General features: G+C 40.6%; 2 protein-coding genes and 1 long non-coding RNA gene across 6 annotated transcripts; 2 read left to right on the top strand and 1 right to left on the bottom strand.

The window, feature by feature from the left end:
• The first annotated feature begins 1281 nt into the window (after window positions 1–1281).
• Window positions 1282–2171, top strand: LOC146704404 (uncharacterized). 2 transcript variants are annotated; one of them, XR_014921657.1, is made up of 3 exons: window positions 1282–1647; window positions 1734–1851; window positions 1983–2171. It is a non-coding gene; the product is annotated as an uncharacterized LOC146704404 (long non-coding RNA). The 2 variants fall into 2 exon arrangements; XR_014921656.1 differs by having other exon boundaries at window positions 1282–1851.
• Window positions 2172–4922: 2751 nt separating this feature from the next.
• Window positions 4923–11660, top strand: LOC146704403 (kelch domain-containing protein 10-like). Its single transcript, XM_085461534.1, has 10 exons — window positions 4923–5171; window positions 6101–6193; window positions 6419–6640; window positions 8306–8460; window positions 8541–8689; window positions 8809–8893; window positions 8978–9044; window positions 9129–9176; window positions 9252–9391; window positions 9480–11660. The coding sequence occupies exons 1-10, from the start codon at window positions 5087–5089 to the stop codon at window positions 9687–9689; spliced, it is 1254 nt and encodes a 417-aa protein (XP_085317660.1). The 5' UTR covers window positions 4923–5086; the 3' UTR covers window positions 9690–11660.
• Window positions 11661–11809: 149 nt separating this feature from the next.
• cax2 (cation/H+ exchanger protein 2) lies at window positions 11810–26620 on the bottom strand. Of its 3 annotated transcripts, none has more exons than XM_085461531.1 (20): window positions 26410–26620; window positions 23609–23761; window positions 23412–23518; window positions 23205–23319; window positions 21678–21794; window positions 21539–21600; window positions 19656–19808; window positions 19253–19444; window positions 19065–19164; window positions 18845–18986; window positions 18579–18762; window positions 18186–18285; window positions 17659–17792; window positions 17535–17566; window positions 16017–16162; window positions 15782–15927; window positions 15614–15708; window positions 15456–15534; window positions 15243–15351; window positions 11810–13057 (listed from the first exon to the last, which is right to left on the bottom strand). In XM_085461531.1, the coding sequence occupies exons 1-20, from the start codon at window positions 26477–26479 to the stop codon at window positions 12984–12986; spliced, it is 2310 nt and encodes a 769-aa protein (XP_085317657.1). In that variant the 5' UTR covers window positions 26480–26620; the 3' UTR covers window positions 11810–12983. The 3 variants fall into 3 exon arrangements, with proteins under 3 accessions (XP_085317657.1, XP_085317658.1, XP_085317659.1); XM_085461532.1 differs by having other exon boundaries at window positions 16050–16162; XM_085461533.1 differs by lacking the exon at window positions 23609–23761 and having other exon boundaries at window positions 26410–26619.
• Between the last annotated feature and the right edge of the window lie 118 nt (window positions 26621–26738).

The following is a 26738-nucleotide window of genomic DNA, read 5'->3' as shown; positions in this document are numbered from 1 at the left end:
AGAAAACCAGAGGTTGCTGTCGTTGAGCTGACCACGAACTCCTCTGGATACCACAGCAGCAGCAAATCTGCAACAGAATGACTGAAAAAGAAAAGGCAGGCTTTGGCAGGAGCTTCAGGGAGCTGTGCACAAATGAAAGAAGCTGTAAAGAAGAGTGGGCGAAAATTCTTCCACAACGATGCAAGGGTCTGATAAAGACACGCAGACGTCATGTTTTCTGATGTGCTTATAAATCTTTCATCTAAGTTAGACTATACTTTCATTGTTACTATATTTTTATATTTCTTAGCATCTGCATACAGAACTACAGATCATTGAAGTCTGTTGTATATCATGTGAAACAGAGAAGTAAGCCATTGAAATCATGCTCTGATAGAAGCTTATTAAACTTCATCTATGATTGATACATATGACATATTCATGTGTAACACAATAAAGCAGCACTTTGTCTAGCCTGACTTATTCAGAAGACTAGCAGACACTCTGACAACATCATCCAGTTGGATAGTTCAGTTATCTTTAATCTTTACATGGAGGAACATAGAAATGTCATCAATGTGGTGCATCTTCCAGTAAGTCTAATCAGTTTTCAAGCTGGTTGATCTCACGTCCTGACCTCTGTAAGTCAATAAGTAGATCACAGCAAGCAACAAAAAGCTGCCGACTCATCTCCTGTTTGATCTCATTAACACAGCAGTGGCTCATTGTTCAGGAATTTCTTACTGTCTGTGACATTTCATAGACTCCCTTCATTGTCTACCTGCCGCCAGTCTGTTCAAGGGTTATTTGGACAGTCTGTGTTACATTATGAGACCAACAGTGGCTGAGAATCTTTCTGCCTCTAGGTGAGCTCTGAATGTACTCTTTGGGATAATATTTTAGCTTCAGATGAGAAAAAACGTGTCGGTAAACGAGTGAACATTGTAAAACACCAGCAGAAGGATTGTTTGATTAATTGTTGCATTGGGAGTAGCTGTCCCATAAAAAGAGATCAGGTGTAAAAACCTTTGTCTCAAAAGGTTCTTGCATTTTAACAGGGTTTGGGCACGCCTGCTGTATTTGCGCTTGTACCTTAAACAAAAGAGGGTGTTGATCTTTTCCAGATCATTACTCACTGTGAGAATTAGCAATTATTACAATTCTAAGTCTGTTTATTTACACATGGTCCATGTAAACAAGCTACAGTTGTTATGTGACGGCTGTGTGCAGGCAGGAAAAGGACCCAAAGTGTAGACTCCGGAGACAGAAAGTAACTCAAAACTAGTGATGGGACGTTCTGTATCGAGGCTTCGGAGCGTGTGTCGAGTAATGGAGGGGGCGTTTCCGCGAAGCGCGTATCGAGGCTTGCTTCATTTATGGGAGGAGCTGAAAATGATGACGTCCGAAGCCTCGCTGCCCGGCTGTACCACGTGACTGGTTCATGAAGTGGTTCGAACTTTGCCGCGAGATATGACAGCGATATAAACCCCTCAGACTTCATTCAAAAATGTGGGTGTTTGATGGAGAGTTGCGGTTAGTGAGAGTTTGGAGACCGTTTGGAGGTTTATGAGAGTGAGGAGAGAAAGTCAGGAGAGAATAGAGCCAGCTAAGAAGAGGAGGATGTCCTCCCCTGTGTGGGAACATTTTGATCTTATTCCTCCCAACAAGGTATGTAAATTTCTACAGAAGATGTATTTTCATGATACTGATGGTGCAATACAATTTATGTTGAGCTGTCTTGACTTTTGTACAAGGTGAAGTGTTTGCTATGTGCCAGGGAGCTGGGATATAACAGCAACACCTCATCCATGCTTAGGCACTACAGAGCTTTGCATGAGAATAAGGGGGACACCGATTGTGGAGCAAGACCAGGTGAGCCATCAAATGCAATGATAATATAGGATGCAGTAATGTTACTAAATGATATAACAATATTATACAACTGTTATAAGTTACGTGTGTGATATTTATATTTGTGCTTTATCTTTATTGTCTTTCCTCAGGAGAACAATCTCAAATAGATGAAGACCTGGTCAGCATGGTGATTGAGGACTCCCAGCTATTTAGCATTGTGGAGGACAAAGGATTCAAAAGATTTGTTAAATCATTAAATCCTAGCTATGTTCTCCCCACTAAAAAGGTCATAAAAGCAGTGAAAATTTAGTTTTTACAGAATAAAATGTGAACAGGCAGGATTGAGGCTCAAAGCCTCAGTGTGTAGCTGTCCATACCTCAACGTTACAAAAGCACAACTACTGTCCACACCCCAACCACACCTCACCTCACAGTAAATGATCATTTCCATTTCAAGCATTTCCAAATAATCATTTCCCATACTGCCACTATAAATATACACAGTATACTGCCATCACTACAATATAGATGTTTTACACACTCCTTTTGTTGTTGACATTTACAGGCTGTGTGCAAAATGCCACACTCTTCAAATTCATGCCAGCTATTATTTTTACGTCCAGTAGGTGTCCTGCTAGAGCAAATGAAGCTTCATGAAGCTTCGCGTTGGGGTGAACCAATTGGATGAAAAGCTTCAGTGCTTCATGGGGCTTCATCTGCCCATCACTACTCAAAACAGCTTTAATGCTGAACTCAAAAGGGTAACAAAACTAAGAATACAGAATACACCTACACAGCCAGCACACACAGCAAGATAAGAGTAGATAAGCATAGATCACAACAAATGAAAAACTGAAACACAGGGCTTAAATACATAGAGGGAGCAATCAGGGAATGGACAACAGGAGGGAAACACAGCTGGGGCAAATCAGAACTGACGAGACAAGGAAGCGTAAACTGAACACACTGAGATAAGACAGAGACCTTCAAAGTAAAACAGGAAACACATAATACAGACTGAACAAAAGACACAGACTCACATGCAGATACTACAACAGAGGGAACAGAGACGTGGGACCAGGGCAGACACAGACACTGACTGGACACGGGGATATAGCGGACAGGGGAGACAGCAACTAAGGATTACACAGAGACAAACCATAAGACATGACTCTAACAAAAACCCAAAGACTAGAAATGATAAATAATATAATAAACTCAAAAACCCTGGGTCAACGACCCAGGCATCCTAACAACAGTGGCTAGTCATGCGTTTGTTTTGCTCCTTCTGCAACTCCCAGTGAGCTTCAAATCCAGATTATAACATGTCTGCATTGCAGCTCCCAAAGATGTGGGCGAAAGGTTGACTCATGGTACAGCTGATCAAAAGGAGTTACTCCAACCACGTGTTTGGCTCAAATATCCCTTATTTAAGTTGTGTGTTAATTATCCTTTGTAGCTTGGAAGACATAAACAAAGTTTGTCACTTTTTAATTTCTTAATACACTTAGATCCATGTGTTGACAAACAAATAATGCAATCAATATATGATTGACATGCAGAATTTCAGCTTTTATTCAAGGCCTTTAACAAAAGCATTGAAGTAACTGTTTAGGTGTTGCATCTGTTTTAGCTCCTTATATTGATACATTATTTTTTAAATTCATGAATAGAAACACAGTGGGTTTACAGGAAAGTGAAAACTGATTCAAATTGTTGGACTGATAAAACTAAAATTGACTTGATGGAAAGAGAAAAGTATGGAGAAGGAGGGAAATAGCTCATGATCTGAAACAACCACAGAATCTGTTAGTGATGGAGACAGTAAGACAGTGTTTATTGATAACATGACTGCTGATAAATGTAGCAGGATTGTGAAGTGTACAGGGCTACGCTTTCTGCTCAGATTCAGCCAAATGCTGCAAAACCGATCAGACCAAGCTTCACGGTGCAAATGGATAATGACCTAGAGTATGCTGCAAAAGCAAAGCAAGAGTTTCTTCGAGATATAAACGTTCTTCAATCTCAAAGTCAGTCACATGATCTCAACTCAATGGAGCGTGCTTTTCAGTTACTGAAAGACCCACAGACAACAGGATTTGAAGGTGGCTGCTGTAAAGGCCTATCAGAGCATCCCAAAGGACGACTTTTTGCGATGTCCAAAAATGATTTCCGACACAGGAGTTTCATCTAACTAAAAACTGTATTTCTAAAATCCAAAATATGTTAGTTTCTCCAATGACGTATGAACCTCTGAATATCTGGGGATTTACATAAAAAAATTACACTACTGTGAAAAAAAGTCTGTATTTCACTTGATAGCCGTTTATTAATCCCTCAAGTTTAAAATCACAGTTGTTTTTAATGGCTAGTATGTGCATTAAGTATATAATATAAGGTAAACATGCAAATCTACAAACATCAAATCAAATCACTTTTATTGTCACATCACATGTGCAGGTACATTGGTACAGCACATGTGAGTGAAATTCTTGTGTGCGAGCTTCACAAGCAACAGAGTTGTGCAAATACAATAATGTAAACAAGCAAAATACAAGAATGGCTACATCTGAAACTAATAAATATATGTACAATATATAATAGTATATGCATTTCTGGATGTGTATACTAAATATTTTTCTACGTGTGTGTGTGTGTGTGTGTGTACACATATTTTACAAATTAAATAGAGTAAACAATAAATAAAATATATAAAAATATACAGAGTTGAGACATGTGCAAAACAGTGGCATTACTGTACAGTATGGAGTGCATAATGTTAAAGTTCCAGTAGTGAAGCTGAGGTGTCTATGACGTGTTCAGCAGTCTGATGGCCTGGTGGAAGAAGCTGTATCTCTGACATATACATGTCATTATCCATATATCTCTGATAAGCCATATTCATTCAAAACAAAGGGTATTGACGTTCACGTCAGTTGTTACCGACTCTTTTATTTATTTGTTATTGCTAGATTATTGCGGCGAGGCCCTTTAACAAAACTATAAACATTTCCATGTGACTCTTGAACGCCACTTGAGCGTCCTATTCTCCTCTGATTGGTTAGTTCAGACCACGTGGCTATGACGTCTCGGACAGCAGCAGCTGTGGACAGTTGGAGGAGTTAGCATATTTCTTTATTTTGCTCTGAAGCCAGAGCTGGTGGTTTCATGTCGCGCCGTTTGTTTGTACTGAGGCGGATTCCTGTCCGGGTCTGGGTGTGAGCCTCTTCGGTCGGCGTGTCCCAGGTTAATCATGTCTTCGCCTGAGCACGGTGAAACTTTCAGTCAGCTCAATAAGTTTGAGAAACTGTCGTGGAGGCCCTCCATCCGCGACTCAGGTTTGTAAACACAGGCGACTGCTCTGCAGCTGGATCCAATCAGCAAGCCTTCCTGAGAAGTTAATGTAAATACTTGGTAATGCTGCTCAGAGCTCGCTGCCTCTTTGGGCAGAGCTGGCTGCTCATTTGCATTAGCTGGGCTTTGTCTGTGAGCTAGCCATACTAGCTTTGTGTGCATTCTGCATCGCTACAGCAGCTACACAGGCCAAATGTTGCTAACGTTGCTACGGAAGCCAGCAGAAATCAGCCACTGAATATTTCAGTGTTATTGTTGCTTATGTTCCCATTTAAATGGAAATGAAAGACAAAGGCACAGCAATGGTTTTCATATTCTGTAAGCTCTCCCATACATGAAGTGGATTCTCGGTTACACAAAGCATACTTAAGAATAGAAAATGAGAGCGGTTACACCTGTAATCCTGATTTCTCTGAGTGTAGCAGTGCACAGAGTATCTTGATTCACCGAGGAAGTACAATAGCTGTGGCTTAAAAACAAAATAAAAAAAACTATGGGAGTATACGATGACTGTATTCATATACTTCTACGGTTTTTACTGGGATCGTCCCAGAAACATCAGCCTCGGTTTGCTGGAAGTGTGACGCTTGGCTGAATATACGTGACTGTGGTTGTTCAACATTTGTAAAGCCTGCAGTGTGGTTGAAGTAAAATAAACAGGTGTGACGGCGGTGGAGCTATCAAATGATCGTCCAGGAGCTCCAGAAAATCTTTTCCATGACAGAAGGATCGTGGACAACACCAGCTGCTCACAGCAATCTGTGAGATCCTGTAATTGGTCTGTAGTGAAAAGGGGAAAGAAATGTCCCTTTGGAAGTTAAAATGAAACGGTAGATGCTAATTAGTTCAACCCCTGACAAGAACATGAGAGAATTGGTTTATGAATCTGTCTTTTTCTCTGTATATCTTGCAGCCACTAAGAAGCGAGCACGGTGGTTTCAGGCCCGGCGCATCTTCTCCCCTTCCTGCCCAAACCTGCGGATCCCCAACAGGTTTCTGAGAGAAGGTACTAAACCTGCACAGACACCACACTGGACGGTCTAAACTCATAAACAGTAGAATTCAAAGTGCAGGAGCTGCAGTTAATGTCCTGTAAAGCAAAGCTAGAAGTGTTATATTGCTCCTAATAGAACTATTCAGAGGGGAGAAAGAAGTCTGCGTGATGATTTACATGGTGGTGTGTGGCGATGAGACTGATGGTGTCTGTCTACAACTCCTCCTCCCCCCACAGGACACTGCATTCCTCCTGCCCGCAGTGGACACCGCTGTGTAGCAGACAGCACCAACCTGTATGTGTTTGGAGGCTACAACCCAGACTTTGATGAGGCAGGCGGCTCAGAGAACGAAGACTACCCTCTGTTCAGGGAGCTCTGGCGGTATCATTTTGCCACAGCATCCTGGCAGCAGGTCCGCACAGAGGGGTACATGCCCACGGAGCTGGCTTCTATGTCAGGTAAGGACTGATGCTGCTTTTATTTTTATTCCCTTGGTATAAGGGACAAGCTGGAGGTGGCGGCTGGGGAGAGGGAGGTCTGGGCCTCTTTGCTTAGGCTGCTGCCCCCGCGACCCGGATGAAGCGGATGAAGATGGATGGATGGTATTCAAATGATGTGATGTGGTTCTGCTGGATTGATGAAAATATTTTTTGACTTATTCCAGTATTTTTATCAGCATATTCTAAAGGCTGTATGCACACCCCTGCCTTCATTTATGCAATACACACTGAGCACATGTGGTTAGTCTAGCTGTTATTGAAAAGCAGCTCTAAATTCACCCCTGCACACTTTTTTTTTTTTTTTTTTTTTTTTCTTGAACTCACACAAATAAATTAGGACGCATCACATTTGAGGCTAGAAGCTGGCCTGCATTTCTCAGCAAGTTGTGAGACTTTTGGTTGCAATTTACAGCTCAGTTAATTTAGGTGTGAATTCTAGCATTTTATAGCAATGTCTTTTTTTTAGCAATAAAAATAAAATATTCTGCTCTAAATGATATTTCTCAAGTTCATACTTTTATCTGATAACTAAAGTTTTATCGTTGTTTAGTCAACAAACAGATGCAAAGTCCTGCAAAAACTCAACTCTTTGGTTTGTAATTCATTATTTGTGTAGTCACAGTTGACTGTTGTGTAGACTTTAGGGGGACCTTTTGGCATAAATGTATTCAGATTTATTTTTAGAATTAGTCCATATAAGAGGGAGGTCCACCTCCACACTACATTGTGTTGTCATGTTTCCACAGCATAGGCAGAAGTGTGCAGTGAAGGCCATTTAGTTGGTTGAAATCTGTAGCCTCACCACTAGGTGGCACTAGCAGAGAAAGCAAAGCTAGCAGAGGTGTCTCTTCTGGGATAAACAAAAAACTACAGTATTCAGAGGACAGAAGTCTGCATGATGATTCACTGTGTTGCATCAAGATGAGACTGCCTGAGAACCACTGAGCCTGGTTTGTGTGCGCCAGTGTGTCTCACTAACGGACGTGAGCCAAAAATGACCTGACGGCGGCTGCCGTGCCCTGCACTTTAATGTCTTTCTGGTTTTGTGTCAAAGTGATTTCCAATGTTTATGCATTTTCTCTCTCGGTGTGTTGGTGTGTGTGTTGGTGTGTGTGTGTTGCTTCTATTGGTAAATAAACTATAGTGTAGTCTCAGGATTTATGAAGGTTATGTATTAAATAAGGAAATGACCCGTTTTGCAAGTATCTTTGTGACTTGGCTTTTTTGTACCTACATTATAATCAGTCCTTTGTATCGACTTTAATGTTTTTATACAACTGCTATGTTATTTGTCTCTTGCCCTCCTGGCAAGATCACTCTTAAAAAATATACATTTTTAATATCATAGAAACGTTTTGGCTGGATACATAAAAGATATATAAAAGTCACTTTGCCAAAAACTGATTGCAGCTTCTTCGTGACAGGAATATTCTTTTCTGGCTCAACATGACTTTACATCATTCATGCGAGATGAGATCTAGAAAACACTTTGCCTCAGATTTCCTATAGGTTTTATAACAGAAGACTCCTGTACAAAACATTCAGGGTTTTGTTGTTTCTTTTTATTCCCAAACTTCACTCCTAATCAACAAAACTGAGTTTGATGCTGTTATCTTTCCCCAGCTGTCCTACATGGGAACAACCTGCTTGTGTTCGGTGGCACCGGGATTCCATTCGGTGAAAACAACGGCAACGACGTCCACGTTTGCAACGTTCAGTACAAACGATGGAACCTGCTCAGCTGCAGAGGGAAGAAGCCCAACAAGATCTATGGACAGGTAACTGTTTTTGTGTATGAGGTCCTTTTGAATGTTCTGTCCCATCCCATCTGTTACAACCATTTATCCTCCTTTTCCAGGCCATGGTCATCATAAATGGCTACCTTTATGTGTTTGGAGGGACGACGGGCTACCTTTACAGCACCGACCTGCACAGGCTGGACCTGACCACCAGGGAGTGGACCCACATCAAACCCAATAACGCGCCCTCAGACCTACCTGAGGAGAGGTCAGTCACCTTAGGTCATTCATACACAGCTAAAAGCAGCAGGCACACTTTGTTAAACACACAGTGAATTCTCTACATGTGGCTCCAGATTTTCTGAAAATGAATCAATAATTTTGCAGATATAGACATGAGCTAGCTCATGACGGGCAGAGAATATATATTTTTGGAGGCGGGACTTCCTGGACATCATATCCACTAGACAAGGTGAGAGTAACTGGCACTTAAACACCATTGCATGCAAACTTGTTGTCGTCCTGTCTTTAAATTAAGGTTATTTGTGTTCATCAGATTCATGCTTATAATTTGGAGACAAACTACTGGGAGGATATCATGACAAAACCCCAAGAAAAAATAGGTTTGACTCATGTTCAACTTTTATTTACAGCGGTAAAGTGTTTTGACTGCCACAAGTCAAATTCATTTCATTTTCTTCTCACAGGATATCCTGCCGCCCGTCGATGTCACAGCTGTGTACAGGTCAAAGAGGGTGAGTGTTTCACACGACATCATCAAACGGGCTTTCTCTGAAATGTTTCTGCTTCATGCCTCTTTTTATGTGCAGAGGTTTTTATATGTGGGGGTTATAACGGAGAGCGCATCCTGTCAGACCTCTGGAAGCTCAACCTGCAGACTTTTCAGTGGACAAAGCTTCCTGCGATCATGCCGGAGCCGGCTTACTTTCACTGTGCTGCGGTCACTCCGGTCAGTACCATCGCACACTGAGAGAACAAAAACTAAATCGTCATAGAGTAGACTCAGATTTCATCCTCTGGTGTTCCTTTTCCTTTAGGCCGGCTGCATGTACGTCCACGGCGGAGTCGTCAACATGTCTGGGAATCGAAGGACTGGCTCTCTGTATAAAGTGTGGCTGGTGGTTCCCAGCCTGCTGGAAATGACCTGGGAGAAACTGCTGAAAACTTTCCCTCACTTATCCCAGCTGTCCACCCTCCAGCTGCTCAGCCTGGGACTGACGCACACGTTAATCCAGCGGCTCAAATAAAGACTGAATGCAGCGGTATGTGATGGCGTAGCACGGACTCTAAGATGTCTGACGATTTAGGGTGAAAGGACAAAGTAAGCCTGATGATGTCAGATAGTTATGAAAATACTTTGATTGCCTTTTTACATTAGTCTGATGTAAATGTGTGGGTTGTTTTAAAAAAGTGCAATTTTTTTTTTTTTTTAAGTTTCCCAGTGTGTCATATGTGCACGCATCCATCAGAAACTGTGTAGAAAATAGAAATTACTGTATGCTGTTTGTTTTTCACTTCTGCCTTCTTCAGGTTTTTCTTCGTTTTTTGGTCGTGGAAACTTGTGGAGCCTGAGAGATATTTTATAAACTCCAAAGACCACTTGTTAAAAGGCCAAATGAATGTTGGTACAGTAGTGAAGTTTTAGCTTTTATTTAGAGGCAAAGACTTTTTTGTCTGTTCTTTCTTTTCCCAATCCTGAAGTGGAACAGGTTGTGCAGCACTACCCTCAATCAGTCCTGCTGTTCCCTCTTCAAACCCAGCAGAGGCACCAGTTTGTAGGCCCTGACATTTAAATAGAAAGTTTCGAGATTCTCAGTAAAAAGCAGACTTGTATTTCTGATTGCTTTTCACAGTTTAAGTAACACATTTCAGCCTCAAAGACTCACTGATTAGGGTGCTGATTTGGAGCTGCGATTAAAACTCGACCGTTCAAATTGAAAAATGTTCCTCTTGCCGGTCACAATTAGGCCTTCTGATCAGATGAAAACATGTGACACGGCATCACTGTGAAATATCTTATGCCTCTTCAATTTTTATTCCTCTTTTTTGGGGGGGGAGGGGAAAAAATGAAAAACCTGCTTTGAACGCCCGTAGCTCCAGAGTATCTATTTATTTAGTGCCTTTTGAATTTCAAAAAGTGGGGTGTACAAATTGGTCTGCAAGAGTCAAGTTTATTTCACTCAGTGTGTAGCCCTTTTTTTTTTGTTATTCGCCCACTAGGTTTTAGTCGGTGCTCTTCACAAGCTATGTATGCTTAACTAGTCTGTTATTTTAAACCCACGAAGCCATTTTTACTATTTAAATCACTGTGCTGCTGTTTTTATTCTATTAGAAATCTTTGAACTGCACCCTACTTGTAGCTGTACTTCCCCAGAAACCCCAACCCAACATTTCTGTCACGTTCAGTTTTTTCCACTTTAAAGCCAAGAATCCATTTCAACTTTTTGTACTGCAACATGCATTGTTGATATTATTATTATTATTATTATTATTATTACTACTACTACTACAACATTGTTGTTTTTTTAGAGATGCTGTGCTTTGGTACTTGGCAAGGAACATTAACAAACTAGTAACAAGGTGTGGAAGGTGTACTCAGGATGTGAAATACTGTGATCAGTCTGATGAGCCGTGCAGACACTCATCATTGAAACATCAGCAGGTTCAGTGTGAAACCAGATCTAGGCACACCAGCAGCTTTGTTTTTTGTTTTAGTTACTGTGGACTGTAAATCTTTGATACTGTTGTGGTTCTCCTAGTTGCTTTCATGCAATTTATTATTATTATTTTATTTTTTAAAAACACATTTTGCCTTGCATTGAGCATTTGAATTCACGTTAACTGTGCTGGTTCAATTTCGAGCTGCGTTAATCTGACGGCTATTCTACTACGATCCCTTTTGTACACTGCGCCACACCTCAGTTCCTTTAATCATGTCATGGCCTTATTCATTTCTATTTTGAAGCATTCTGCTTCACTGCGTGCTCAAACTTAGTAACGACGTTGCTTCAGATTGACATGTTCAATATTTGCATCATTTTTTTGATGTTAATGAAAGCTCAATGATCTGTTGCATGTCGGTATGGTGTGCATGTCACTTTAAACTCTTGGGAGAAAAGTTGAATGTCTTTATAAAAGGCAAATATGGCTGCAATATGTTTTGTAATTTCTGTGTACAAACAATTAAAAACGCAGGCAGCTGGTTTTTCAAAACATTGTATTGACTCACTTTTTTTTTTTTTTTTTTTCCCCCCCCCCCATAGCCTGTTCATAGAGAACAAATCTTTGCTGGCACAGCCTGCCATGCCTGGTTTCCAGTTAGTCTTTTGAAAAATTCAGTACACGAGCGTTCAGGTCTAAGGTGTGTACCTTAAAACATCATCTGAAACATTACAATTGGGTAATACAACCTAAAATGAACAAACGGCAGAATAATACAGTCATTTATTTAACAAAAACAAATAAAAAAAAAAAAAAAAAAAATGTAGAAGCAGTTTGTTGAAAAGCTAGGTACCATCTTACTGCCTCTATAAGAGGCTAAGTACAAGCCAGATGCTGCTAATCAAATGTACTTGATGGTGGGAAGGAAGAACTCCTTTTGGTAAGTCTGTTTTATTTATAAGCATATTTTAAAAACAACACAGGTTGACTAAAGTGCTGTACAATAGAACTCAGTCACAATTAAATGCTAGGGATTAATGTGTGGTAAGACCCCCTAGGGGTCTCCAAGGGATGGTGGTTTGACAGCCACGGGACTTGGGACACGTGCAGTCATTGAGTCGACCATGAACTCTGAATATTAAAGTATTTTAGAGTCGAATACAAGGCCATCTAACTGATGAGTCGTGGCCAAATTGGGTAATGCAACAAAATGATCTGAAGCACAGCAGCAAATTGAAGTGTAGCAATGACATTTCAAACTCCAGACTTGCATCCAACTGAAATCCTGTCCCGGGACTGAGCTGTGCATGAACAAACGGGGTGTGTGGTAGTTGTTCACACACTGCTTCTGTTTTGGCGTAGCTTTGGTTAAATAATGACACTGTGTAATATCTCATGCTGTTGTCGTTCATCTGAGGCTGTGTTTGAATCATAAAATCTGTTAAGCACTGTGTGATGTAAAAGAGGGTAAACTTTCTAACATAATTCACACGACTCATTTAAAAATGTCACATCACACACACAAAATTTTACTGCAGTTAAAATATACAGACTTCATCACAATTGTTGCTTTAAAGTATGATCAGTGCAGAAACTCCTGTTGTACAGTAAAAATAGTTGATCTCTCATTGCTGTTAATTATGTCAGTTTATAAAATATACTTTTTTTTTTTAACAGCACTAGTCACAAAAGTACCATCCTGAGCTTACAATTTTTAGTTTTGTCTCAAGTATGATTACAATAAAAGAAATAAAATAGATTAAAAAAATTAAAGGTTCCATTTGGGATTTCCCCCATCGACATTTATGCATAATTTGACGAGATAAGAACCTGCCAAAAAAAAAAATCGGCAATTTGTGCAAAAAATCCCCATCCAACGTTCAACAGCCGGCTGGAGATGGAGCAAAGTAGTACTGAGCCAGGAGGATGAGGTAGACGACCACCAGAGCTGTACCTGGGAGAAAAAAAACACCAAACCACACTGGATCAAAACACCCTAAAATAAGATTCAGGTCTTTCAGCTGCCATTAGTATCAGATCCCAGATATGCCTAAGGAGTAAACAAGAGCAACTAGAGAGCAAAACTCCTTCCAAAGGGCAAGGGCTATATCCATGATGTTTTTATTACAATATGCTAATGTCAGCCTGTTGTTCCGTTATTGTAGGGATGTTGTAGGGAGTCGTATCGAATTTCATATGACTTGATGTGGTTACTTTAAATTTTTTTGGCAATGATCAACTTTCAAGGTCAAAAGCTTAGCCAACTAGGGTACTCCTGTCCCCCAAGGCCTAGTATATTGTTTTGAAGTTTTAAGACCATCCATAAAAAAACTGGGCAGTATAAAGTTTTTATTTTTACATTTTACACATTTTTACATGCTCCCGCCCTTCAGGGGAAAAACAGCTCACTCTGGTTTTTTTGTTTTTGGTTAAAGTTTTAGATTTCAAAACACCCATTAGTAATGCAAAAATACAGTGCATGGACCCCTTTTATAGTCTTATGTGATGTATTTCACAAAGGGGGAGCACATTGTAAAAATTCTGTTTCTTAAATGCACATACAGTGGGATGCAAAAGTTTGGGCAACCTCATTAACAGTCTTTATTTTCCTGTATAAATCGTTGGTTGTTACAATAAAAAATGTCAGTTAAATATATCATGTAGGAGAGACACACAGTGATATTTGAGAAGTGAAATGAAGTTTATTGGATTTGCAGAAAGTGTGCAATAATTGTTTAAACAAAATCCGGCAGGTGCATAAATTTGGCCACTGTTGTCATTTTATTGATTCCAAAACCTTTAGAACTAATTATTGGAACTCAAATTGGCTTGGTAAGCTCAGTGTCCCCTGACCTACATACAAAGGTGAATCTAATAATGAGAAACAGTATTTAAGGGGGTCAATTGTAAGTTTCCCTCCTCTTTTAATTTTCTCTGAAGAGTAGCAACATGGGGTCTCAAAACAACTCTGAAATGACCTGAAGACAAAGATTGTTCACCATCATGGTTTAGGGGAAGGATACAGAAAGATGTCTCAGAGATTTAAGCCGTCTGTTTCACAGTTAGGAACATATTGAGAAAATGGAAGACCACAGGCTCAGTTGAAGTTAAGGCTCGAAGTGGCAGACCAAGAAAAATCTCGGATAGACCGAAGCGACGAATGGTGAGAACAGTCAGAGTCAACCCACAGACCAGCACCAAAGAGCTACAACATCATCTTGCAGCAGATGGAGTCACTGTGCATCGTTCAACTATTCGGCGCACTTTACACAAGGAGATACTGTATGCGAGAGTGATGCAGAAGAAGCCGTTTCTCTGCCCACAGCACAAACAGAGCCGCTTGAGGTATGCTAAAGCACATTTGGACAAGCCAGCTTCATTCTGGAATAAGGTGCTGTGGACTGATGAAACTAAAATTGAGTTATTTGTGCATAACAAGGGGCGTTATGCATGGAGGAACATGGATTCCACTCAGTATCAGCAGATTCTGGAGAGCAATGTCCAGGAATCAGTGACAAAGCTGAAGCTGCGCCGGGGCTGGATCTTTCAACAAGACAACGACCTGAAACACTCCTCAAAATCCACTAAGGCATTCATGCAGAGGAACAAGTACAACGTTCTGTAGTAGCCATCTCAGTCCCCAGACCTGAATATTATTGAAAATCTGTGGTGTGAGTTAAAGAGAGCTGTCCATGCTCGGAAACCATCAAACCTGAATGAACTAGAGATGTTTTGTAAAGAGGAATGGTCCGAAATACCTTCAACCACAATCCAGACTCTCATTGGAATCTACAGGAAGCGTTTAGAGGCTGTAATTTCTCCAAAAGGAGGATCTACTAAATATTGATTTCATTTCTTTTTTTGTGGTGCTCAAATTTATGCGCCTGCCTGATTTTGTTTGAACAATTATTGCACACAATCCAATAAACCTCATTTCACTTCTGAAATATCACTGTGTGTGTCTCCTATATGTTATATTTAACTGACATTTTTTATTGTAACAACCAAAGATTTATACAGGAAAATAATGACTATTAACAAGGTTGCCTAAACTTTTGCATCCCACTGTATATGATACAAGAGCCAGCTATCCACAATTTCAGCTCCAAAATCTTTTAAACTTACTAACTTTAACTTACCCTGAAAATAATCACACTTGCCATCCATGAAGATGTAGTTGACCAAGATCACACTGAAGATGCTGGCCCACAGGTGCTGGTCACTGAAAATCAACACAAATCCCACATCCTGGGAAAGGCAGAGATAGATTGTGTCTATTATAAAACACTGTAAAGCAGCAGAATGACTTGTATTTATATATGAATAAATGAAGGATTAAAATGAAGGCTTACATAGAAAGCATTAAATAGGACCAGTATTGGTATTTGTAGCATGCAGACCTGCACAGCGATACAGCTTCCCACCTCGAGGCTGGAATAAAAAAAGAAAAGTAGATACAAATGATGCTCTTCAAACTGTTCCTGTAGCTTATTGATGAGACGGGATGTACCTGAGACTGATGTTGTTCTGGAGTGCAAACTGGATCCCGTTAACAATCTCGGGGATCTCAGGAACCATAGCCAGAACGGTCACCCCGATGAAATACTGCCGGGAGAGAAGAAAACATTAAAGCTATAACATACAAACAGCCTGAGCGTGCTCAGATCCGTGTACTTACCTGAGAGATGTTTGGTTGGCTTAGTATGGGCTGAATGTGCTCGGTGGCAAGATCGGCACAAGCAGACGTGAGCACCGTAGCCAAGATGAGGATGACCAGAGACCTCCAGCGTGACCAGTGGACCACCGTCCCGTGGTGGCCACTCACTGGTGAGATTATAGTATTGTAAGTAAGCATCAAACACAGCTCACTTTTCTCTAAAATAGCAAAATGTAACATGAAATTTTTGGCTGACCTGTTAAGTGTGACTCGTTAGAGTGATTCATACCCTGTACTTCTCCTACGTGGATGTTGTAAATGTGGGAGTGCGTCTTCAGAGTGAAGAGCAGACCGATGATGTAGGCAACGGGCAGGAGGGCACACACGGTGTACACCAAAGGCCTAAAAACAAACATTGCACAATTAATGAGCAGCAAGTGCAGCAAAATGATGATGAATGAGGCCTTAATGTGTGGTTTTTAGACACAGTTTCTACAGCTTCAGATTGAATTACTCCTCTCCAGGAAGATTTGTTTCATTAGACTGGTGCAGCAGTTAGCTTTGCTACCTCACAGTGGAAGGGTCCATGGTTTGAATCTCCTGGTGGGGTCAGGACTGTCTGTGTGGAGATTGCGTGTTCTCCTCGCGTCCTGCAGAGGTGAACTGTTTATTCTAATTTGACTTTAGGTTTAGATGGGAGCCTGAACGGTTTTGCGGTTTAGGTCCCTTGACAGAGTGGGCACCTATCCATGGTGAACCCTGCCTCTAATCTTGGATCTGCTGGGATAGAGGTCAAGAAAATGGATGGCTAGGAAAAGAGAAAAGCCCTAAAAGTAATTTAGGGAATATTTAGATTTAGCAACATCAGATAGTCACTTTCAAATTACAATGTCAAAGTAATTCCCAATTATATCCATCTATACTTTTAACTGCTGGAGCCAATCCCAGTAACATTGGGAAAGAGAGACAGACACCGTCCACACCTTTGCCAATTCAGAATAACCACTCGGACTAACATGCATGTCTTTGAACTGTGAGACACAGACACAGGGATGATGCTCAGAAGCCCCGCAGCTGGCCAGCAGGTCCGAACCAGGAGCTTTCTTGTTGTGATGTAACGGTGCTCACCACTGCACCACCCAACAATGATCACTTTAATAAAAAGTTAAGTTGGTACGTTAAATTGGAGAATCCGCTTAGAATGCCTCACCGGCCACTTTGATAGGTACACCCGTTTAATTGCTTATTAATTCAAATATGTAATTAGCAACACTATGGTTGTTCCCATGGTCCAATGAGTCTCAATTTCTGCAACAACATTCGGGTGTTTCAGCTGCTAACCTTTCTTTACATCGCTTCCATTTTCCCTGCGCTCAAAGCAGACGTCATTGCTTTAGTCCAATCATTTTGCTGCTCGCCTTCTCCAGCCTGCATCCTTTTTTGTCATTCTGTTTTTTTGGGTCTCATTCCTACAGGCCACTTCCTCACCATATCCAGCTCAATATCTAAGCCTTCATCTTCATCTTCACCTATCCTCCAGGTGTCCTCTCATAATTCCTCACTGCTGGGCTTTGTTCTGCTATGATGGGACATCGGAGTCTAATTGCCAAATGGCTTAAATTAATTCTGTATCTCAAAAATCTTTTTCAGTTCTTACAAATGATTTCTCCCTATTGAACTGAAGGAAAAAGGGGGTCCAAGCAAGTTCTTGAAAATTAACTGTGCAGTTCTAAAACAAATTTTTATTAGTAGATAAATTTGAAAAATAACTTACTGGACATGGTTGTGAAACAGTGTACCATTGCTCTGTTGAAAACAACAACAACAACAATAAAAACATTGTACATGTGCAGTACAGTGCATACGGACAGGGTGTCCTCCTGGCTAATGATACCTACCAGGTCATAGTGGCAGTTGTGGCAGACAAACGACCCGCTGCTGTTGCTTGTGCTGTTTGCCCCGGTAGAGTTGGTACAGGAGTCACACACCAAGTTCCCATAAGCCTTAGAGAAGAGCGTGGGTGCGAACACACCTGCCAATAACATTCAGAGGAGGGAAGTGAGTGTTTAACACTGTTTGTAATGTTTTTAAACTATAAGATGTTTCTGGGGAGAATAAAAACAAACTTCGTGCTGCTTTCAGCTGACTTGATTCATGAAGACAATCCTCTTAGACTTAGCTTGTATTCGGTGTTTTAAGGGCACCAGTTCGATGGTATTTGCATTTGATTATTTAATATCCAGAGATTATAATGGCCGACATCTGCTGCGGGTGTTACTTACTAACAAAAACAATGAAATAAAACTATCGCAGGCATAAACATTTGTTTTCTGATTGTGGCACATACATGCTATTCACATATTTTCATGTGGCAGTCTGAACTGCTTCTGCAGCCTTCTGCGTGTGCTGATTTTCAAATACGTGCCTCCTATAGAGATGAAAAGCAGCGCGCAGCTCACTCCGGCAGAACGGCTGTTGAACCTTTGCTCACTGTGACGGAGACCTCCAATTATCATGCAAATGCCCTGAAAAGCAAACAAAACATGACGTCTCACTCATACATGCTTATTTAACACATTTCTCAAACCTACGCCTTGAAAATATATATAAAGTATACTGGTGCTGGCACTAACTGTGTTACTTAAAAACTGACGTACTAGCATTTTTTCTTTTTTTGTACAGGTAGACTTTCCAACATATTAGCCATTCATGTTGTTGTGCACAGCAGTGCAGTGCCAAAAGGCTGTAGGTAAGTCTTACCTACTAACTAACCAACTAACAAACCTAAGCAAGCTAAACAAGATGAAGCTTGACTCACAGGAATAAAGAGGATACATCCAAGCAGTGTCCCAGTCAGCGCAGCCTTAACAACCTCCTCCAGACAGGTGTTAGCTTTCTGGTGACCTCTGAGCAGGGCTGTGATGTAAAAGGTCAGTTCTGTGATGGAACCAAAGGTGGCGTTGACCACAGCGCCCACAGCAAAGTTACTCTGAGCTGAAATGCTGCAAATGCAAAAACGAAATATAAAAATCAGAGACTCTGTTCTGCTTCTCGAGGTGTTAATGGTTAATGAAAAATACTTACCTGGCAATTCCCATGCCAATGTAATATGACAGAGGTATGATGGAGCCAATTGCTATGGTGAATTTGACATCGGAGCTGGCGTACTTGTTTTCTCTGTCAATATATCCAGTTACCAGGGCAACTATCACTAGAGGGAGGAGGTCTGAGACAGGAGTCAAGGATAATAACAGGTCTTTATATCACAGAAGGAAACACACACATTTTATGTGTAAAAGGATACTGGCAGCAAACACATTAATCCCATCAATCGTGTACTTGTAGTAGTACCAGTTGGCAGCGTGGTAGCAACACAGTAGCGCTCTGGTCTCATAGCCCTGATGCTAAAAGTGAAGAAAACCAAAGAAAATGGTGCATTAGGAACTCCCCAGGACTATGCAGTGACCAATAAACACTACGTGTCACCTGTACCTTCCTCTGTGAGCCAGCAGAGATAGACACATCCTCAGGAGGCAGCAGGAGGATGACGCCCAGAGTTCGTGCGTTCATCTTGAAAACTGGAATGGTGAAGACCAGGATCCAGGAGATGAAGCACGCCAGAGAGTGAACGACCACCAGAGGAGGATATCCCAGCAGCAGCCACACATAGGTGGCAAAACGACGCTGTACAACAAGAAGGGCACATTGTATAACGATATGTTACACTTGCAGCAAAAAATCTGCTAAACATGCAATGTATTCAGTGCTAGGTCAGTTTTACTTCTATAACCCAGTACTGCAAATTACAGCAAGCAACACCCTCTGCACTAAATGCCAAAGTCTTACTTGTGAATTTCCGGTATCTATATATATGTTTTTAAGTGTGAACATTTACCCAGTAAGGAGTGCGCAGAGGTCGGTCTGGCATCTCTGGGACTGGCACCTCTGTGGGTGATGGCAGCAGAAATGGTGAGTTATCTTCTTCCGCCTCCATACTGCATTCACAGTCTGGTGCGCGCTCACAGCATCGCCTCAGTGTATTTCCCATCTGGAGGAACACAACCAAAAAGATGTCTTTTACAATCATGCTTCATGCTTCAGGTCTATTCAGTGGTTTTATTAAGGTACAACTTAACAACATGCACACATTTAAGGTATTCCTGCAGCAAAGATTCTACAATGTACTTAAAACAGTGGTGTCCAAACCCAGGCCTCAAGGGCCGGTGTCCTGCAGGTTTTAGATGTGTCCTTGATCCATCACTGCTGATTTCAATGGCTATTATCTCCTCAACATGTCTTGAAGTTCTCCAGAGGCCTGGTAATGAACTAATCATTTGATTCAGGTGTGTTGACCCAGGGTAAGATCTAAAACCTGCAGGACACTGGCCCTCGAGGCCTGGAGTTGGCCAAGCCTGACTTAAAACATGCTGTAAATGAAAGAGTCAGTGGAAACATGGCATAAAATTACTGCCTACTGACCAATTAACTGCAATTAAAAAGCTTATTTTTCCATGCTGTGCATTAAATCACCAGATTAACAATTAAGCATCATCTCTTGTTCTTTTTTTTCAGTTTTACTATTAGATATTCTACGTTGTTCATAGTTTTTTAGTCACCATTTGATAATATTTCAAAATAGATGTCATAGGGATCATTTTCTGTGGAGGAGAGAAGAGTCAAATGACCCTTAAAACACCCTCTTTTTGATTGGTCAGATGCTGCCAACACCCTTTTATGTGAATGCGCAGGAGAAAGCCTGGGTTAACGTAACAAACTGATGACCAGCTTCATGTGACTGTTTATCCTGATTTCCAATTTTAGGGTAAGTAAATCCAGATAACAGAAAGATACCCTGGGAATGCTGAATGAATTCGTAGTATAGGGCCCAGGTTATGTGTTCGGCATACGCTACCATGCTGATTTAAGCAGGTAATATATAAAGACAGTTTCATGACACAGAAAACTTTGACTTTAAGCTCGTTGAGCCATTAATCTCACTTCACAGTACACCTCTCTGTGTATGGGGAACAAATACAGATGCTGTGACACAGACTAAGAGAAGGAGAGAGAGGGGGGATTAAGGAATAACGAACAGGAGGATAACAAGCACAATCCCATACAAGTGAAGATTATCAGGAAAATTAAGGGGACTGTCGAGAAAAGTGGGACAGAGAGAGATTGAAGTTTCCTGGTTTACCTCTCATTACATCTGAGAGAGGGTGAAAAGGGTTAAAATCCAGTCTTTTCACAATCTTCACTTTCATTTTTGGAGTGATAATTGAAACTCTTATTTTGCTAATAGTAACTTTATTCTTAATCAAAGGGATAAATCAAAGTATAAGTCTGAGAGATATGTAGTTTGAGCTGTGAAAACGTCTAGACCAGGAGTAAAACTAATCCATAAACAACAGAAAACAAACCTTCAAACAGGAAGTACCAAAACAAAAACTAAACACGGAGACAAAGATACAAAGAAGCAATGGAGGACAGGGACATAAAACAGAATAACAAGTCAGAGGAAGGAGGCGTTAGGGACACACTGAGGGAACTCACTGAGGGTGTTCAAAGTCGCCCTTGCACCCTGAACGTGTCGCCATAACAAGTTGTTGCAAATGCACTGTTGCAGACTTGTGACATCATTCAGAAAAACACGACTTCTGCTTTAATGACCACGAGTCAATGAAGAAACTAACGGATTTACTGTGAATCAGTCTGATGCCGGCTAAATGAAAAGAACCACAGACAACAGCAGGAATATTAACTCAACCCAAACAGCACCTCGTGGATTGGGTTGCCAAACGGCCACAGGAAGTAGCAGCACAGCTTCCAGCACAGTTTACCTGAAGACAGAAACAGAGTGAAGAACAAAGGGAATTGCAGATGATCAATTATTATCATTATCTATTACCTCACCTACCATACGGTACCCCAGTAACAGTGATGAACATCAGTGTGCCAACCAGGAAATATGCCAGAGAAACCCACCAACCAAACAGGAGCACGTAGGCTAGGTTTCCACATGTGATGAAATGACCTGACAGCAGAAGGACACAGAGAATGAAAGAAGTGTTTCAGCAGAAATATCTTTACGCTTTTAGGATTTATGAATATAATTTAACTTAAATTTCATTAATTAATGCAAAAAAGAACAGAATAAATAGACAGATTTCACTTCCAGATTATTATTATCAGACACTTTTTTATTAACAATGTTACTAAAGCCTCAAAATATAATAACAAAAAATTCTATTGTCATCAGATTTAGTTCAGGTAAGGATTTGTAAGTCTTATCAGTTTCTTCATTGTTGTTACATGTAATGTGTTCAAAAGAACTTGACAGCCAGTTTTATCTTCTACAACTAATTCATATCAAAGATGGTTTCAAAGGTTTTTTTAAAGTAACATTCATAAAAGATTTTCTCAACTAAAAACTAAAACGAGGCACAAAAAATGTGTGTAAATTGGTTAAATGGTAACAACTGTCTTACTCCCTCTGACTCACTCCTCACTTTTTCCAAGGAGAATGATGCTATTTTACAATATTAAATCTGACTTGAATCTTTGATCAAATGTCATGATCCTGGGTCATTTGACCCAGCATTTTGAGGTTTCTTGTGTTTTTCTCATTTTGTATTATGTTTAAGTCCACTTTGTTAAGGGTTTATTCTATAGTACCTTGGTTATTCTGTTTAGCTTTCGTTTATTAGATTCCCACCTGTGCTTTTGCCCTCTGTGTCTCCCTCTGTGTCTTTGTGTGGTTGCTTGTGCCTTGTTTCCCCTCCTTGTGTTTTATTCCATCATGTTTATTCTATGTTTCCCCAGCTCGTTATGTCTCCTCTCTCTACCTCATGTTTCTTCGCTCCCTCTCCTCCACTCTTGCGTCATGTTCCTTCGATTCGTATTTTATTGTGAAGGTCCCATGTTTTCTTGTCTAGTTGTGTTCCCCGTGCGTTCTCACTTCCCTCGTTTTCCTTCTGTGTATTTATGTCAGCGTCTCCCTCAGTTCTGTGTCGTGATCTCCCTCATAGTTGCGTGTGTTTCACTGTGTTCCTAGTTATGTTCCCAGTATAGTTTTCTATCACTTTTTTAAATTCTCTGCAATAAAGCTGCATTTTGAGTTCACGTTTCGCCTCAATTGAGTCTGCGTTTGGGTCCTCTCCTGCCTGCACACAGCCGATTTATGACATCAAACTTTCAAATCTATCACTATTATTATTTCTCTTATTCTAAACCGAGACGTAGGGACAAGAAAACATTTTAGTTTTTAAATACATTTTTTAAATACATTTACCCTTTCATTACAGTAATTTAGCTGTAGTGTTTCTCAGCAATTATCTTTGTGCTCAACTTCAATGAACATGACAAATAATGCACGAGATTTAACAGACTGATATCATGCATCAACACAAACTTTACATAAAACAAAAACATTAACAAAACATACCTGGACCTGAATGCGGTTTTATGACATTCAGCTCAGAGTATAGTTCTTTCACAACATCTGACCGGCCTTCAAACGGCCGCTCCGTCACGTGGCTCTTCCACTTTCTAAACCCAAACTGATAAAAACGCACACACAGACAGCAATTACTCCAGTGTCCTCAACTCGGCTCACTTTCTTTTCCTGTGCAAAACTCTTCCAGTTTCTTACTCTGTAATTGTTGACCAGTTTGTTGGCTTCCACTTCATTCTCGGCTCTGATGGTTTTCTTATTTTGGCTTTCCTCCCAGCTGTCTTCGCATGCATGATGGCTCGGACCTACAATGAGAAAATAACCAAGAAATGGCTGCAAATATCTCTTAACAGGAGAGCTGAATATGGATATAAAGACTGGTAAACTACACTCACATGCACATGCACATGCAGCAGTGCATTTTGTTGCAGAATATAAGGAGTGTTGTGAAGATGAAGTGGAGGAGTCTGCGTGCTGAGCGCCACACAGTCGATCATGGGCCTGTTCATTACTGTAACCTAACAGAGGATCATGCTCGCTTGAAGAATCTGTAACACCAAAGAAACAAAAACTGAAAGATGTCAAAGACAGCATTCATACACCAAGTGCCATCCTTAAAAAGACCCAGACTGGAACTTAGCATGAGCTGTTTTTGCCAGGTGTCCATGGGCCTGAAAAGGACATCCCATAATATATGGTAATAGGCAGCATTTTGTGTTCAATCAGGTTTTAATCAAATATATTGTTGTGGCACAGCAGTGAATTTACAATGACTTTTAGAATAATCAGACAATTTAATTTCAATTGTATTTTTATAGCACGGAATCACAACAATTTGGAATTTGGAAGTGAGCAATCTGGGAAAAAAGCAATTTCAGCAACTCATGGTATTTCAGATTTTCACCCACAACCATCTCCAGATTTATAGAGAATGGTCTGAAAAAAACATCCACTGCCCAGAGATCACAGGAGAATGCAGAAAGGCAACATTATCTCAAAGAACCACTCGTTACATCTGAGCTAAGCAGAATTACAATTTGTAATTCTTGCGAACATTCAGGTACAGTTAGAATTTGGAGTAAATAACATGAAAACTATGGATCCATCCTGCTGTGTATTAATGGTTCAGTACAAACTCAGGACCCCTCAGCACCCATCACTGATGGCTGTTTCAAGCAGAATAACGCAGCATGTCACGAACAGTTAAGCTGTGCCAAACTATTCCAACACTCGCTCCTATGAACTGATAAGACAAATAAAGACATCACATGGAAACTGTTTCAAAAATCACTAATCACCGTAACCCCAACTCTGTAAAAGACTTCAGCAAGAAAATCATCACATGAAGAAAAATCAAAATAGCATGACTCTCAATCGATTCTCCAAAGTAAATGGCCTGTATTTATATAGCGCTTTACTAGTCCCTAAGGACCCCAAAGCGCTTTACATATCCAGTCATCCACCCATTCACACACACATTCACACACTGGTTAAAACAGTAATCAGAGAAGGCCAGTTTTTAAGTATCTTGCTCCCCACTTGCACATATTGCATCTGGGTCAAAAAGTATGATGTGCATATAGAATCAGATACACTGTGTCACAGTGGACGCCAGGTTTTGAGGTTTTTGTGGTTTCATGATTTCTTTTTGCTTTTTAAAAGGGATTTATGTTTGAGCTCTTTAGTCTTTTAATGATTAGACTTTATGTGCCCCTTGTTCTTATGAGCTGTTGGTTATTCTACACCTTGAGTCCTTTGCTTAGCTTTTGTTGGCAATAGGTTACTTGCCTTTTGTGTTCCCCATTCTGTTCTTTCACTCCTGTCTCCATGTGTTTGTCTTTTTTCTCAGTGTTAGTTACTTCTTGTTTTATTTTGATGGTCTCTTGCCTCATATGCTTTGTATTTAGTTCTACTTCCCTTGTCTCGTCCTCCAGGACCACAGAGTACAGGAGGATTGGAAGACAATTCTTTGCAAGATATCCCCTCATCTGTTGCTTTAAATATTGGCCTTGGTGATTCTGGTGAATTCAAATGAAATATCATGTGACTGTCATCATTTTCCTACTAACTGAACCATTAAGTGACCCCCTCATGCCATACAAACAGGGGCTTTGTAAACCTGTCAGTGTAGATGAGGAGATTCTGATTTGCCTTCCCTCTATGTCCCTTCAAAAGCTGCACACAAAACACCTCATCTCTTAAATTTTTCATTATTATTATTATTCAATGACATGATGAGACGTGTACATAGATCTCCTGAGGGGCATAAAAGGCTTTCTATCTATCTTAACTTGACCTGATTAAAGTAGCTAGATTTGTTACAGTGAAACCAGACTTGTGACAGCAATTAAAGCAAGGAAAGCGCCTGCAGCCATTCAGAAAGATACAGAAGATTGATGAATTAATGGATACATAACAAACCAGATGCATCAAAGGCAATGTGGGCACATCGGTCCTGACTTCCCTTTTTCAACAGCTCAAATTGGCTCACACACTTTTAGGTAGTCTTGTTTTGTTATCCTGGTTCTGCTTTTTTGTTGGCTTCCTTAAGTGTGTCTGCAAATACAGCAGCTGCAGTGTTATATGATGGTGTTAGTGACTGTGCACACACACAGCATCACCTCGATACACTATCGTGATTTTGTTCTTTAGTGTGCATGAGTATTTGAGAACACTGAGAATGCCTTTTAAGAAAGAAATCACCCTTGTTCCTGTGAAATCAAATACAAGTAACTAAAAATGCTGTTATCTTTAAGTGACAGAGAAGCTTGAGTAAGAATGGAAGAATTGTTTAAATATGCAGTAATGAATTAATATCTTTTCTATTTCTTTGTGTAAGCCTCTATGGCGTGAAAACTGGACATTGGCTGTTGTAATATTTGGCTTTCAGGAACGTTTGTCAGGTACATATAAAGACACTGGACAGGAGGGCACTATTTATGACATTTATAGGTCTATATTAATCTAAAAATTAACTGAAATATATGTTAATTAGTTGAGCGCTATCATTGATTAGTTGAGAGCACAACCGTGCAATAACTCCATAATGAGCTCCTGTAAATATCAGTGTAAACAAAGCCTACGCAGACAGAAATAAAGCGGAGACAGTTAAAATGGGGAGTGTAATAACGGTGCTGTTAGCGACACATAACAAATAAAGTTATAAGACGCTAAATAATGAGCTCGTGCCGCTCACCTTGCGCGTGTTCAGCCGGCCTCCTCCTCCGGCTGGTCGTGTCCGGGCTCCCCGTGGACGACAGAGACATCTCCGCCGGTAAAAACACTTCACCGTTTGCTGAGTGTGTTACCGGAGCCTGACCGGATCATCTCCTGGGATGCTGCTGTCGCTGTCGCGTGGACTCACTTGATTTAATGAGTGTTATGGAGCGTGGAATTATGGGAAATGTAGGCCTCTGGCGTCTTAAAGGGAAAAGCCACAATAAAATGCAACAACTGTTCACTTCAGCTCAGCCGAGCCTTTGTTAACTGAAAAATAAAAATACAAAGTCGTCTGACTAAATAAAT

This window comes from Copadichromis virginalis, linkage group LG7, assembly GCF_057382275.1.
Source record: "Copadichromis virginalis isolate Kocher_CV1m ecotype Utaka linkage group LG7, C_Virginalis_male_GT1.1, whole genome shotgun sequence".
Taxonomy (NCBI): Eukaryota; Metazoa; Chordata; class Actinopteri; order Cichliformes; family Cichlidae; genus Copadichromis; species Copadichromis virginalis.
This window is presented reverse-complemented; position numbering and strand designations above follow the sequence as displayed.